This window comes from Pseudopipra pipra, chromosome 3, assembly GCF_036250125.1.
Source record: "Pseudopipra pipra isolate bDixPip1 chromosome 3, bDixPip1.hap1, whole genome shotgun sequence".
NCBI classification, from domain to species: Eukaryota; Metazoa; Chordata; class Aves; order Passeriformes; family Pipridae; genus Pseudopipra; species Pseudopipra pipra.
In genome coordinates, this window is record NC_087551.1 from 6,942,204 (window position 1) to 6,958,857 (window position 16,654).

The 16,654-nt window shown below is 38.2% G+C and overlaps 1 protein-coding gene across 4 annotated transcripts in view; it reads left to right on the plus strand.

Moving 5' to 3' along the window:
* MACROD2 (mono-ADP ribosylhydrolase 2) overlaps positions 1 to 16,654 on the plus strand; it is an 841,246-nt gene that overhangs the window by 557,624 nt on the left and 266,968 nt on the right. For all 4 annotated transcript variants that reach the window (XM_064647572.1, XM_064647573.1, XM_064647575.1 and 1 more), the window contains one exon: positions 1,318 to 1,348. In XM_064647572.1, coding sequence (XP_064503642.1) covers positions 1,318 to 1,348 — 31 coding nt within the window. The remainder of the gene's footprint in view (positions 1 to 1,317; positions 1,349 to 16,654) is intronic.

The following is a 16,654-nucleotide window of genomic DNA, read 5'->3' on the forward strand; positions in this document are numbered from 1 at the left end:
ATTGTCACCTCAGCCTGAGCTCTGTAACCATGTGGTGGTGTTTGGGGTTTTTTTTCTACTCCCTTCCTCATTTCCTTAAAAAGCTGATTCGTTGTGATTTATTGGGTACAAACTACAAAGCTAAGTATTTTTCAGGATGTAAGTTGTAGTGGTTGTGAGAAGGAATGAGACTATAATTCTCTTCCACTTTATTTTACTTAGGTATTTTCAGAGCGGAGGGTAGGATGTATTCTTTCCATTAGACCTCTCCTTTCTTAATCACCATTCCCTAATTAATTCCCTGGTTAAATATAAAGCAAGCATTAGCTTTGAATAATGTTTTCCTGTGTGATTAAGTAAAGAAGAATTCCTTTCTTTTGTATGATGACTCATTGCTGGGGGATCTGGAGGGAGCCTCAGGGTGGATATTTGAGACTTTGGTCCCAGGTGCTCTCATACCTCTGAGCTGTGTTTGCTGTCAGTCCAGAGGTGGGAGGCAAAGGTGATATCACATATCAGCTGAATACAAAGAAAATTGTCTCTCTTGTGAAACCACAGCTTTGGTTTCTCCTGGTGGAAAACTGACTCTGGCTCACAGAAATGCAAATCTGGAGACAACACACGTACAGCGAGGAAAAATGTAAATTACTGTTCTCACTGGCACAGGGTCTGTAATATCTCTTGTTTCATGATGCATTTTCTTTGAGGTCCAAGCTGACTCAAAAATGTACCCTCTCTTTTCACCCAGCATCTTCCAGTTCCCCCCCCTGCACCAGTTTTCAAGCCTTTGTCTTGTAGCAGTACAGCTGTGTTGGGCTGCACCATAAACCACATGTTTGAAAGAACCGAGGTTAAAAATGAAAGGCTCTGGATCAAAAAAGGAGGTTATAGTAAATGAGGGCATGGCAAAGAGGCAGGGCAAGGTTTAAGCTGGCCAAGCTTATTTTGCTGCTGAAGAAACATTGTTTAACTCTACCCAGATAATACTACTCTTTTTTTTCTACTGTAGTAGCGTATGGCGTTAATTTTTAGCTCATGGCATTAATTTTTAGCTCAAAAGGCAGTTTTAAGAACAATTCTGGGTTCAAATGTTGCTCATAGCTCAAGGTGAGAAAAAGAGTACAGCTTTATTAACATGGCAGCAAGGAAAACATATGGAATATGTTTCATATAATGACATGAGAATGCTTACGATTTGACTGCCAGAACAGTGAACGCTACAACACGTAATCTCCGGGTGTTGAAAAACAGCCATCTAAAAACACTCTTGGTTTTGATAAAAAGTTCAGCAAACAGAAATCCCACTGATTTTTGTTTTCCTTTTCATTTGTTTTACAGGCCTTTCCCTGTATTTCAACCGGAATTTATGGTAAGTAAGACCTTAGATGTCGCTTATTCTTACTTGGTTTTCCCCATTACTGCTATTTCAAACAGTGATATTTCATATCAGATGTCTCATCAGTCATTTTGGCTTGCCAGTCTATTTATCCTGTGTTAAATAACAGAGATCCAAAGCCCTTGACTGTGACTGGATACTGGTGTGCTGGGAAGTGGGATGCTGTTGTGCAGCCCTTAGCAAAACCCTCAGAGCCTGTGAGCCAAGACCTGCAACTGTGATTACACTTCTGCAGTAACTCTTAAACACACTGCTGTGGCTTCAACAGGGAAAAATAGGGGTCTGGAAAAATTTTCCATATAGAAGGAAAACAAGCTAGATGCCACAATGTCCAAGACTGGAGGGAGGGGAAAAAAAAAAAAAAAAGATGTTTTTCTCAAGCCAACTTGCTGGAATAACACGGAATTGTCTTAGCTCCCTTGAGTTGTGCTTCCACACTTTTATTTTATTAATTTACATGCAAATTAATATTGCCTGAAGGAACTGGAAGGAAAGGGTTATTATAAAAGTTCATCACTTGCATTGTTGTAGGGTAATCCATCACTAATAGTCAATTGGTTTTTGGTTGACGTTGTGGAAGAAGTGGGCATGATATTTGTAGGAGGAAAAAGACAAGCAGTTCAATATTTAGGAAAAAAACTGAGAAGTTTGAGAGGACATGCAAATTACAAAGAGGCAAATATATATATTTTTTTTAATTTAACGATAACCTAAGCTGCTTTTTCTTTCTTTTAGGTTCAGTAAGTGCATGGAAATGCTTGTAGGTTTTATAACTTATACAGTTTAAAGTTTTTAAATAATGATGCTTTAAAGAAACATATGGATGCTCCATCCTTGGAAGTGTTCAAGCCCAGGTTGGATGAATCTGGTCTCGTGGAAGGTGTCCCTGCCCATGGCAGGAGGGTTGGAATGACATGATCTTTAAGGTCCCTTCCAACCCAAACCATTCCATGATTATATATTAAACAGCAATAAATAAAAGGAATATTTAGGGTTGCTTCTTCTTTTTCAAGGACATCTTATTTAGATGTTTCTGAGGATTATAAATCTGAATTAAGATTCAGAAGGTAGAGTCTAATTTACTTCAGGTACCGTATTCTTTTCTACTTGAACTGCACTTTCATTGTTGCAGAAGAACATGCAGATGCCTTGATTCTCAGCTTTGGTCCCCCTCTTGAACTTTAAGGGGAGCTCTGCATTTTAGTCCTTGACTCGTTGGCTTAAATCTTGATCTTTTACACAGACACATTTTTGTTATTATGTTACAGAAGCAAGCAAGACATGGGGTAAATGTATGGAAATTAGTAGTAAGTGGGATGTACAAATAATAATAGTTCACTTTATTTTAGAATTGGCCTAGTTAATAGAAAAGGCCTCAGCAGGTGAGGAATATGGTACCCTGAAGCCAGTAAAGAAGATTGGAAAGGATCTCTGGTAGGAATCATGAGTTAATATGATTTATTGGAGGCTTTTCTTGAAGGTAGCTGTGGCATTACTGAAACATTACATAGTGTGGCAGATGCTTTTTTTTGGTAATTGTTTGCTGTTTTCACCATTGCAAATTAATTAAGATGCATTTCTGCTAAAATACTGTTTTTCTGAGGCTGCTGCTTTTTTTTTTTGTTTGTGGTTTTTTGGAGGGGTTTTTTTGTTTGTTTTGGGAATACAATTTCTAATCGATTGTACTGTTTACATTTTAATAAATACTTTCTATTCCTCAATTAAAAAAAAATTTCCTTCTTTACAAACTCTCAAATGCACTGCCTGAGAGTAAGTAATTAAACAGGCAGCCCTGCATCAGGCTTCAGGTGTCAATATTTTCAACAATATTTGATAGCAGTTGCATTGCTAAAACTATGCTCTGTGTGATGTGTTTGCAGTGTAAAGTACACCCAAACCCCACAAAACTATGCTTTCATCTTTCTGGTTTTGTTGGGGTTTTCCCTTTATCCATGCACATTCCTTTAGATAAAGGCAGTGTCTAGACAGGCAAGTGGATCAACCTCATTCCTGGTGGCCAAGCTGATTAGGATATCTTTGTGCTGTGCACGTAACACTGGACTCTCACAATAAAGTGTTTTTGAAGGAACATACGGTGTTGATTCCTCACCTCAGATCCATGTGAACAAATGCTGTCCCTTCAGAATCCCTTGGCTCATAATGGAATTTCTCCTCCAAATGGAAATGGAGAAATTTGCAAGAGATCAACTGAGTGTATCCAGTTTAAGAATCTGGATTGAGTTCTGCTCCAGACTCTTGTAAATGCTTAGATTGCTCACCTTTACTCTTATCGTAAGGAGAGAGTGGTCACACTTCTCTGCAGAGCCATCCTTTCCTGTTTGCATCACCGCAGAGCGTTCCTTTACTCCCATAAAAAGGGAGCTGGGAAGAAATGAGCAAGCACAGCTCTTTCTGAGGTCCTGGCAAAGGGCAGATTGCTTTTCATGAATGAGAATGGGAAGGGTGCTGGATAGAGGAAAGGTCTGCCTTTCCTCCCCAGACACTCTCCTGATGCTTCGTCTCCACCCGTCACTCTGTGGATGTTCCAGCTTGAACGAGTTACAGCCCTGAGAAGACCTTTTGCCATTAAGGCCCCGTGCCAGGAGTCAAAACTCAGGTTTTAATGTGCTGGCAACAAATTCACTCACAAGGGATCTCTCTTTTAGAAGTCTGATATCTTCAAGTGAGGGGGGCTACATCTTTATAAAATGACATAGAAAGCAACCAGTGCTGAATGTTTGTAAGGACTACAAAACAACTGAGGGTCTACCCACAGGCACTTCAGGGGGAAAATAATTTCCTAAGAGATCCGTAATCCCTAGTATCTTTTCCTAAGAGATCCCTGTCACCTTTAATAAGCTTATAAACTGCTAATCAGTCTAAGAAAGCAAAGGTTGTGAAGACTCATATCCCCATGGGTCCCTGGGTTACTCTCTCCTGTTGCAATAAATGTTTTCATTTATAGCAAGAGTGTGAAGTTTCCTAAATAAAACTGCTTCAGGGGAAGGACTAAAGATTTGCATCCCTCCCATGGTATTAGGGAGGTACTGGAGTATCTAGCTCCACATCCTCAGTAGCTGTTTATCAATACTCAGACAGGAGCCACAGTGCAGTCTTAACCTTATCACACTTCTTTTCCCTAGACCAGCTAGACTTCTATGAATTTTCTTATATTTTGTCTCTTTTCCCTTTTTAGAGCACTTTTACTATCTGAAAAAAAATTGAAAAAGGGATAAAAAAGATCTACAGACAAATCTATATATAGTTCAGAGGGTACAAAGTGTTATTTTAGGCTGTAGTGTGTCAGATTTTCATGTTATTCCAGTGGATCACCATTTAGACATCCACTTTCCTCATAATTACCATCTTGTTATCTCTGAGGTACTGCCAGAAGAGAGGGGTGAAAAAAAAGCCAGTTTCTTTAGTAGATTTTATGGAAGAACACCTCATCATCCTGTCTTTAAGAAGGTATCCAGAAATCCTGGTGTTTGCAGCCTGCAAAATGAACAAGGATCTCTGATATGGTGCTACAAACCTTCCGAGCCACAAAATTAAAACAAGGCTCCGCAGATGGATGTGAGGAGGCAGAAATTTTCATGTTTGTCACAATACTCTGTTGAGAAATAATTATGGGATAGGCTACATATGGAAGGAATTGAAGATGTTACAGTCTACGCACACCTATTTGTTACCTCCTTACTGTTATTTTACAGTAATAGTTTGGCTTCTGTTCCTAAATACTTATGTTGGCAACATAAGCTGCTCTCTGGCAACAGAAACAGGTATTTATATGTTATTTTAAACTTAAGGGCGGGGGGGGAAGGAAACTGGGGGAAAAAAGATGGAATTCTAAGAGAATTCTCCAGTTGGTGTGTATTTTTGTCTCTACATCAATTTGGCTGTATGTTTTACCTTAGCTTGCTTTCATGAAAATTATGTCAAGTGTCCTTTCCAAGAAAAAAGAGAATGGCAGCTCTTAGTTTTGTCGTGAATTTATATTTGCATTTCTTTTAAATAAAACAGAGAGAGAGAAAGAAAAAGACCAAATGCCATGAAAGTGCAGAATGTCTGTGGTGATTTAGGTGGTGGAAACATACGGTTTCACCACCTCTTGAACACCTTTATTACACTGGAGTGAGTCTTGTTTCTTGTAGAATCGGGCCACTTGCAAGGTTTAATTTACTATGTGTTGCTAAAGGGGAGTCTGAAAAGGAAAAAAAAAGTAGGGAGTGTGTATAGAAAATGGAAGCATATATTCTGTTCTCAAGGGAAGATGCAAGGAGGTAGCAAAGATCCTCTACTCTGCTTTGTATCTGGGGGGAGAGGTCCCTCAGTCTTAGTGCTGGCTCGTGTCACCTCTGTCCTGACCCCCAGTGCATCCTCAGTGTCTAAAGAATGATTCATTCTGCCAGTCCACAGAGAGCTGGGAGCGTATCCATCAGCTCTTCTCTCCGTGAGGTGATCCAAGATAGATTATAACAAGGGATTAACCGACAGGTGCACTGCTGAAGGATTATAAAAGCCCTCTGAAAATCTGAGTCAGAAGACTAAACCAAACATTTTCAAAGGCAGAATAAATTCCTGACACGGGGGCTAAAGGTTGAGGCCATCTATTTCCATCTTTCTCATCTGTTTTTTTTCTCATTCTTGTGTTGGTGTTTCATTTCTAGGATAGATATTTCTTCAATGAGCAATAAGGGTGGCACTGTCGTCTTGCCAAGGAAGGAGTTAGCTGCAAAATTTTCAGAGCCTCTATACACAGATGTGTAACCATGAAGCAGTCTTGTTTTTATCTCCAGCCTGGTGCTTTGAGTCCTTGTAACCATCAAAAAGGCCTGGTGTGTTTTACGCGATCATCAGCATTTGGATATCGTGATGTGAATTAAGGTGACTGAGGAAAATGGATATTATCACATAAATTCTCTGTGATGAAAAAGAAAAATAATCCAGTGGGTCACATAAGGAAAGTTCCCATTAAGAAGATTTTCATAACTAAGCCAATTTTTTAACTTGATCAGCAGCTCCTCATCCCTTAGCTCGGAACGCATCAACTTTTTTGACACCATGTGGTTTTAACAGATATTTTTTGTAACCCATTGGGGAGCTAATTGCATTTTGTTATTTACTCCATAATTGGCATAATGTAATATTTAAGGGAAATGAAGATATATGAGAACTCATTCTTTGAAGCTTCTTGTGGGACTGATCACTAGTTAACTGAGATTATTATTAAAATTAATAATAGTAGCAGCTATGAAATGACTATTATAATATTCAAGTAATCCTAGAAATCTAATTACTACTTGTATAAAAATTTGTTGCATGCATTATTTAACAGTGTTCTTATTTCAGACAGTGTAGTGTCCGTGATACTAATTGGTTTCTTCCCATAATTTAAATGCTAAAAAAATTATGACAGGAAAGTGTAAATCAATGAGCTCTTGACAGTCTAAAATTAGCATTCATACAATGTCTTTAGCAAGGAGAAGCTCTAACTTGATTCCAGACGAGAGACTTAATAAGCTCTCTTTTTCAGTGGAAATTGGCATTTTATGGATAATGTGGTTAGACTATCTAGAATTTTATCTCTTCTGAAGTTCTCGCTGACTGGTCCAACTAAGAGCATTTCCCCTGAACACTACAGGACAAATCCTGTCCTTCATTAAAATGGTGATTAGTGACCGTCCTTAAAAATTTCCCTTTTAAAGCCCAGACTGTTGAGCACTGGATACTCAGTTGCCTCATGGCCTTTCTTTTTCCATTTTCTCTTTAGGAAGAGATAGAAAGTCTGTGTAGTTGCTTTTTTCTTTTTAAATAATATTTATATATATTCATATTTCATACATATATATTATATATATATTACTATATTAATTGTCCCCTTCAATCCTGCAACATCTGCCTATGCTCTTTAACCTCACTGTTTGGGTTCTGCTCTGCAAGAAACAATTGTTTCTGTGCTCCCTTGTTCTTCTTTCATAGTGTCTTACATCTTGAAGCTCCAAGCATGGCTCTAGTTGCTTTTGCAATGAGCTCTATAAATGTCTCCAGACTGTTGAGGAAAAGCCAGTAACATCTCCAAAGGCATCACAACCACGTCTCACTTTGGACACTTTCCCCCTTTTTCCTTTCACTTTTTATATTATTTTTTGTCAGGCAAACCATTCTGCAAAACATGAAAGAGTTGGAAAAGTTTTCTGGTATTCAGAAAGCATATTGGTGATATGAACAGGGCTTCAGCTGGTCAGATATATTATTTGTTTTTGTATTTGTGGTTTTCCATTCAAAGAATTAGGAATGTCTCAATTACTGTGATGAAAGTTAAAACTCTATATTGTTGTATACCAACAGAATCACTTAATTCCCGTTTATAAATTTTCCTAGCTGATGCCAACAAGATAATCTGATGTATTTGTTCTGTGGCTTTACACTCCGGAAAAGCTAAAGCTCTTTGAAGCTAATTTGTTAAGAAATGAATTGAAGTAAGAAAATAAAGCCATATAGACCTTATCCTTGAGACATTGCATTAACATGATACATGAAGTTTAAAATATTTCTTGGTAAAAGGCCCAATTATCGCTATCCAAATTTTTTTCTTTGATGTAATCTTGCCCCTTCCCCCAGTAAAGAGCATGTCTCTGAAACTTAACTTGGAGCCCAATCCATTAGTGGATGCCACTGTGTTGTTGTAGGTGTCTTTTAGCCATACTCGTGATTAGATGTAGTGTGAAAACATAGTCATTAGAAGAATATTTTTTTATGCTTTCCCCACTTCTACAGAAAGTGTATTTGAAGTATGTTGCCTCCGAGTTTCAAACACATTGTGAAAAGACAGACAGCTAGTTTAATGGTTTCAGTCAAATTTCATGATGCAACTGAGCTTCCTTGAAAGGACGAACTTAATATAAAATTAATCTAGTTAGGGAAGAATAGATATTATCTTGACAGCTGTAAAACTACTCTTGGGTTTGAAAACTTGCTCTAGAGGTGATGTGTGTCACGTTAGCAGTGATTTCATTTACCTGTGCACTTTGACATAATTAGTTTTGCAATCTTAGTTGTACAACACACATTCTGCATAATCTAGCAGCTAGAAAAAGATCTGAAAAATACGTAGAGAAAGATTTTTAGTCCTAGATCATCACCCACAATCATTTTATCTGGAGTTTACAAATATAAGCTGCTAACAAAAGGAAGCTGCCACGAAGCCTGATGAACGTGATGCCCTAAGGTTTAGTTTTAGGTAGTCCTGTGAGGACCAGAGAGTCAGACTCAATGATCCTTATGGTTCCTTTCCAGCTTGAGATATTCTGTGACTCTGAGTGTATTCAGCTAATATTGAGTCCTACTCACAGCTTAAAACTCATTCTGTGAGAACAGAATGGTCATACTAGTCTGTGCTCCTGTGTCCTTAAGGAGCTTTGGAAAGCCCTGACACACTAAAGTTGAGTAGGAATAGTATTTGTGGTGTCACTTATATCAAATAGTTTTACCACAAAGGTGTTGACAATCTTTTTGAAGTTCTTTGGCTGCTTTTGATAATAAATGCCTTAGAAAAACAGCTTCTTTTTCTTATTCTTTCCTTATTATTAGTGCAGAGTGATACATCTGGCTGGGTCCACAGAATATTTTGGTGCTGGCCCTTATTTGTCTGATTGTTTTTATTCTCCATAGCACACGTTGTCTCTTACTGTTTATTTATATGATATCTATTGTCATGATCCTTGTCAGTGTTGGGGACCCTTAGTGGTACTCCAGTACAAACACAGAAAGTCGCCAAATACCTAAATTCACATTGCCAAGATCGTCCCTCATTCTTTGGTCACTCCAGGAAGTTTGCAAGAAGTATATGTGTGAGAATACTGGGGCATTTAGGTGGCCTGTGAAAGGTGAAAATGTAACTTTCTCCTGAACTGAAAGAAAATATCAACCAAATAGACCTCCTCTTCTGAGTCTCATCAAAGAACCTGAAAGACAAGTTAAAGGTGTTTCTGCCTCTGAGGGTCGTTCACTGTGTTGTCCTTTTCCCTGCATCTTTTTTAGATGGGAATGGTGCCATATATCATTGGAAAGGGCAACTGCCACTGAGGCAGGAGAATAGCAGATGATTCAGTGTGATGAATGACTGATCTGTTTCTAAGCCAGAATCCTGTTTATAAAATGTATTCTGCTGTTCTGCACACCACAGATCTTGCTGGTGGTTGGGTTAATGGAAGGCCACCTTGGGCCTGGAAGAGAATTATTTGTGCCTTTTTGTTTGGGGAATGCATTTAAAGCTGTTTTGTGCCACCAACTGTTGGAAAAACGTTCACCTTTCCTCTGTCTGGAGATGTGATGCCCAAGACAGTGGTATAAAATACAGTGAATTACAACAATGGAAGGAAGCATCTATTACAGTGGCCTGAATTGTCTTTTGGGAAAAGGGATTTTCTTTTTAACTGGTAATCTCTGAGTTCGTAAAAAATTAAATTTGTACACATGCTTTGAATTTATGCAAATTGAACAATTTGCCAGTGATTTTATCAGTGCATAAAATGAATTGCATGCATGTGTTACTGGGACTGAGGTGTTATTTCTCAAATTCTGGATTAATAATTATTAATAGAAAATCAGGTTGCTGTGGAATTAATTCATGTTTGATTAATCTATCAGAATGTGATTATTCAGCTTAAGCTAGTTGCCTATATCAATGAAATATTGCACATAGAACATGTAAGGTTTGTTTACTGCAGAGAAATGCAGCAAGAGTCAAAACCTACCTTTCTGTGAGTACCATTGAGGAGAAAGTTTTGATTGCTTTTCAGAGCTTCTGTGCAGAGCAGGATCATTGCTGGGTTTGTTTACTTGGCAGTAATGGTATACATATTAAATTCCCCTCCAGGCTTACCCAGGGTGAGCCGTGCAGAAACAAATGAGCACCTTGTTGAGGAGCGTTAAGTCAGAAGTTCAGTACATCTTAACAAGGTGACTGAGAAAATAAATGTGGACAGGCTTTTTGTGTACCTGCCAGGCAGGCAGGATAGAAGTCAACCACTTACTGAAGAGCTGGTTTGGGCAGGGGGGGAGTCACCTTCTGCTTTCAAATACACTTTGGGTCAGGTTTCTGCTCAATAGAGCTGCGTTCGGTTTATTTCTGAGCTGTCACTGCTGCGAAATAGCAGCGGTTCAAGGGATGTTCTGTGAGAAGAATAACTGTAATTGGCAATCCATTCCTTCATTTCCATGCTATAGCCAGCCTTGACAAATTAATCACGATCAAATACAGGCTGTGGGAAGGGGGTGACCCACGTAGCACAGAAGAAAAATGAGGCCCTGTGCCGGCGTGACAGACTAATCCTTCAATTCACCCCGTTAGACTGAGCGAGGGGACTTGTTGGTGTGCCTGTCACCTGCACCGCCCATAAACAAACTGTTCACTCTCAGTGATGGGGTTTGGCGGGCGCAATAAAGGTTATGGAGAGCGTCCCGACACCTCGTCCATCACTGGTGTGGGACGGGGATCTCCTGGATTAGTCCTCGGGAGGAAGAGTCACAGTGTGGTGGCTTAGAAGATCCTGCCCTGGAGACAGAGCAGCCTGAAAGATGTTCGAGGAGTGATTTTGTGTCTAGTCCCATAGGAACTGAAATGGCTCCTTGGTCTGGGTGGATGTGTTACAGGTAACTGCACAAGAGAGCGAAGATTGGGGTTGGAGCTTAGATGATATTTAAGGTCCCTTCCAGCCCAGGCCTTTCTATGATTCTCTTATTATTGCTGGCAGGTTTGAGCAGTGATAGCTTCAGATAGACTCTGAATCTGTCCCAGGGAACAGCATGTAGGTTGGTTCCGATGGAAAGGTAAAAACAGCAGCCTAAACTTGATTTACTCTGTCAGCTATGCAGAGAACTTGAGATCTTTTGGCAGATGTTTAGATAGCTTTCTTCTCACATGCTTCTTGGAATGGTGCAGCATGTGTGTGGTTTCCAGGGTTATATTAGGAATATGAGACCCTATTTTAACTGGCCTCCTCATAATAATATTCTTTACATAATAATGTTTTTTATTCTATGTACTGCTATGACTTTAGGCTTTCATCTGGTCACTAAAATGGAAACAGAGCTAAAGTCATGCTGGAGGACGTTGGTTTCAGAGAAGTTATGGTGGTTTGCACTAACTGTGAAATATTCTATTGCATTGAGAGGAATAAATGTAGTTGTTTGTAATTGACCCTATTCACTTTGACTCTAACTGAACTGAGCTCAGCAGAGGAGCAATCTGGTTCAATGTATCATACCTTTCTTAAAATGTTCATTTTGGGCAGGGAAGACTTTGTTATCTTACTTTTTCTTGAAAGAGTATCTAGCCCCTTAAAAAGAACATTAAGGTCTGATTTGTAAACGATTTGTATCTCTTTTTATTCCTTTCAATATATTACTTGTATATGAGAGAATGGAAGTGCTTACTTTCCTATATATTACTGGATGATAAACTGTATCTATCATTTTCCAATTTAGTTTTGGACAATGTCGCATATCATTTTTTTTCTCTTTCCCTTCTCTCCGTGATGTTTGAAAGAAACCTTTAACGGAAATAATGTATAATACTATTTAAAGGGTGGTAATTCACTGTATGTGATGCTGTGGCAGTGGAAGACTTTCTGTCCCCTTCTGTTTTCATTGCTCTCTGGAATACAAACATTAAACCTTCGTTTTCAGGGAGTTGAAAGTATCCCATACGGAAAATATAATCTTTCATCACACATTAGGACTTGTTTCTGTTAAAAAATAAATTTTGGTTTGCTTAGTCCAATTGGGTAGCATTTCCATATCGCTCATTGATGAAGGTACTTTTCAATATGACTGATTTTATGCTGATCCTGCATGGGAAGAACATGGTTCAGACACCCCTGAGCTAAATAAGAGCCAGTATAAATGTCAGCCCAATGTTCTAGCTGGCAGTCAGTGGTGTATTTTCTGCATCCATTTTCTTGTTTCTCAGTTTTGATGATCAAAAGCGTATTTCTAAATTGGAGAAGATGACAGTGTGTGGACTGTTTGGCATTTTGATGAGAAAAATACAGAACAGGAAAATCAAGAATTTAAGATTAAGAAATGGGGACTTCCTTAGGATGAGATTAAATCGACTGTTCCAGCGGTGACCAGTGTGTGGTGTGTAGTTTGAGCTTTATGTACCAGCTCATTATCCAACGTTGGAAAAAAATGGAGTATCGGTTTTATGCAGGATGTGTATCAGGGTAAATTGCCCAGTGTAGGCTGTGAGCTGCAGACAGTGCAATCATAATGGCTTTTGAACTGATGCAGCTTTATGGCTCCAGAGCATTAATCATTCTCTTATGCCCTTAATTACTGTTAGGTAGTTACACTTGTGTCCGTAATAGGTGCTAAACATTCTGCCACTGATAGGTTTTTAACCATTCTTTTTGTTGCAGCAGTAAATGCACTATAGCAGGCTGTTAGGAGTCCAGAACATATTTTTTAGCTGAGTGCCATTAGGAATATTACTGTAAGTCCAAAGACATTTTGAGCTGTATTATTTGGTAGCTGGTTGTAGTCTTCTGGGTTTGGTTTTTTGGGGGTTTTTTTTTCTGTCTTTAGGAATGAGAGAAAAGAACAATTCTGCTGCTAAGCAGGCATTGTTTAATTAAGAGAAGATGATTTTTGTCCCTTTTGGCCTAGTTTACCAAGTGAGAAAGAAAGCAAAAAGTTGATGCATTTTCCACATTACTAAATAAAATATAGAAGAAAACAGTGATGCTACTTAAGTGCTGACCGTGCTGGTCAGTGCTCTACGAATCTTCTGGTTTATATTGCTGTCAACACTGTAGGTTAATATTTACTAGCTTTCAGTAAAGCAATGATATACTCCTTTATGGTAGGCCCTTCCCAAAAGAAGATGTGAGATTCAAAGCTCCCTTCTAATTGAGGCTGCTAGCCATGATGCAGATAATGAGGGTGCATACTGACAATGCTTCTGTGTCATTCCTAATGAGTATTTCATGTTGTGGAACCTCACACCCCGTCTCTCTATTTTGTGGCTTGATTAATGAGTTGTCACCACTTTATTGACTATAGGTAATCAGAAGCAGTGACAGTGTTTACCCTGATTGACAGGAGAAGTAGAGAATGTACAACCGACAAACTTGAGTTGACAAGAATCTCTGGCTGTTTAATTTATGTGCACACACAAGGTTTTATGAACTTCCCGTATGTATTTTCAGTTCATATTTTTCAAAATTGTGCAGAAGTGGCATGAAAATGTTTAACTGCTCTGCTATTTAAGTTTCTTAATATTTCCAGCATATTCAAAATTGTCTCACCAAGGGCAGTCAGTGATGTTCTGACTGTGGAATTTGATGCATTTGGTGGTAAAGAGTGAACTTCCAAATCCTTTCTTAACTTAATTCATGTTTTCAAGATTCTCTTTCCTAGTCATTGACCTTCTTCTGAGTTTCCCATGTTGATTACATGGCATTTATGCTGACCTTAAGTAAGCTGAACACTTTCTGAAAAGGAATAGATAGAAACATTTCTCCATCAGCACTAATGCCAATAAAACATAGGCTTGAAGTTCATAAATGTATATTAAGTTTAAATTACATATGATTTCAAGAAATTATCTACTTCAAAAAAATTGCATTTGATAACAAATTATGTTTACTTGATAGACCAATTTCCACAAATCATTGACGTTTCATGGTATCAAAGCTTTCTGCTAGAAAGAGGTCACCTTGATATTTGCACTGAATATATTTCAGTCTTGGCTCCACATTTTATCATTATTGATGTCTTAAATTTTCTCTTACCTCCACAATTTTTTTTAATCTACTTATTTTTATTATTTGTTTTTATGACTCTTACTGTCAACATATTTCACTGGTTTTCTACTTACTAAACAAAATGGTTCTGCCAGAATTTCATGTGTAGCCTTAATTTTGTAACTTTTAATGTACGATCTGTGCTATTTAGGTAACTCTGTATTTATTGCTTGTTTCTGTCACTGCCTACTAAATACATTAATGTCTGTGGATCTCTAAATTATAAGACTCCTCTCTTCCCTTAAAATGTCAGGACTGAAGATGAAACTCTCTTCCTATTCCTTCACAACAAATCTAAATATCCACTTAGTAAACACAGGGAGATAATCATGGGCTTCAATCCAATCCTGAATTATCTGTCTAATTTTCAGCACTTCAGGCAGTATCATCGCAGTAACACACATTGGATGCAGTTGTTTAAAAGACACTTTGCTTTATTAAAAAACACCAAAGCCACCCCCACCAAAACACCCAGACAATCCTATGTGAGCACTGTTTGGCTACTCCAGTTCCACTTGCTGTGAGGTTGCTCACCCCACAGCCACCCCAAGCCAGGACTCATGACTTCCTCAGGTTTGTAAGTCCACCCTCCTCGCTCATCCATTTCAATCCTGAGGAGGGGTCTGGATAAAAAAACATCTTGATTGAAGGTGTTGAAGCCAGTCTATCCCACAGGTTTGGACCAAAGCAAAGGATGTCCACACAACCGTTTCAGCCACCAGCGTGGAGTAACTCCTGGGGGACAGGGATATGGCAGTAGCACCTTCATTTGTTAAAACTGGATTTAGAAGGTGATGTTTTTCCACGCTCTGAACTTGTTTTGTTAAAACTCATTTGTGAGCTTTTTCATTTGTTTACTGGATTTTCAAAAGTACTTCCTTTTGAAGCATCAGTTCTTTTTCAGTGTGTTCCTGGTGGTATTATCTCACTTTTACATACACAGCACATGAGAAAGGTAGATGTGGAATCTGATGGGAACTGATAGGAAACAAGATTCATATTAAAATTTCAACATAAGAAATGTCCCAGAAGCTCACACATTCATTGTTTCCTCCTTTGACTTAGCCCTGTTTTTGCACACTAACTTTCAAATTTGTTTTAAGAAGTTTTGAAATTGTTTGAAAAAGTTAGTCTGACTGCTAACCTTAGCATTTTTTTCTTCTTTCTATTTTTGCAATCTGTATGAGGATTTTTTTCTAAATTTCTACCAGAGAGGGGGTTTCTTAATTCGACTTCGTTTCCCTTCTGTGTTTGCATGAACTCAGATAACCTGAAGCAATTAGTCTTTCTATTTGTACAAATTGTGTCTTCAAAGTTTAATTGTAATCTCCTTATTTCTAAGCAATACAAATCCTTCTTTGACCCTTCTGAATTTTGGAGATCTTTCTTTCATTTGGATGTCCACCACTTTATTTCTCTACTCCTAGAATACTTTTAAGTATTGGGTGCTTGTTATTGGGTGATTTCAACATGACTTGATTATTATCTATTACAGTACTAGTATAATTTCTTTTTATTTATTCTTAACTGACTTTTATGGCAACTTCACCTTTGCTTTTTGAAATAATTTTAAATAATAATATTCAGACATTCAGTAATGCCACAAACTTTGTTGTTTTTTTTCTGTCCCCAGGTAGTTACTGTAAATTCAGCAGCTTGTATTTGCATCAGCACCAACTTGCATGAGATTATTTTGCAAAGTTCATATATAATTATGTATAATTCAAATAAGCATAGGTATTGATCTCATTGGGTTTGACTCCTCAGTGCTGTGAGTTTTCCTGCTTTGCTGTGGAAGTCCTTTTTTTATCAATTGATCTATAAAAATCAACCTTGTTTCTTGTAGAATGACGATCTCTTGGTTTTGTAAATCTAACTGGAAAAGTCTAATTAGAATTGGGGTGTGTGTGTATCCCCAAATACCTTACACTGGTATTTTTAATAGTTAATAAATAGCTCTCAGAGCTGTTTTTCACATTTTTTTTTCCCTCTCACTCACAGGCACTGTTTTGCCCTTTCTCGATTCTGACCCATACAGTGTTAACTTTCCCTCCTTCATGCAGTTTTGGGGTTTTTTACTGGTTTCTGTATCCAGAGATGTGGGACCCTGTGCTGTGGAGGTCGGTGTTTGCATGTCAATAATTCACTGAAATAATCCCAGCCTGACTCAATATTGCAGTGGTGTTTTTTGCAATCTGGAGATGTGCAGCTGTCAGGATAATGCAAGCTATCTTGAGACTAATTGTACATGTAGAGGGAATCCTTTGATAAAATTAATGGAAATCACATTGCCTAAAGCCGCTCCCTAAGCTCGACTCTAATGCCTACATTTAGTTTTGATTATGTAACAAGTTCTTTTGAATTTACCCACCTTCTTTTTATGTATCCCCCAATTAAAGGTATTTTCCCTCACTTGCTTAATAATCAATGAGGTTTCTCTGTGCAAGGCATTTAATGTTTTTCCATA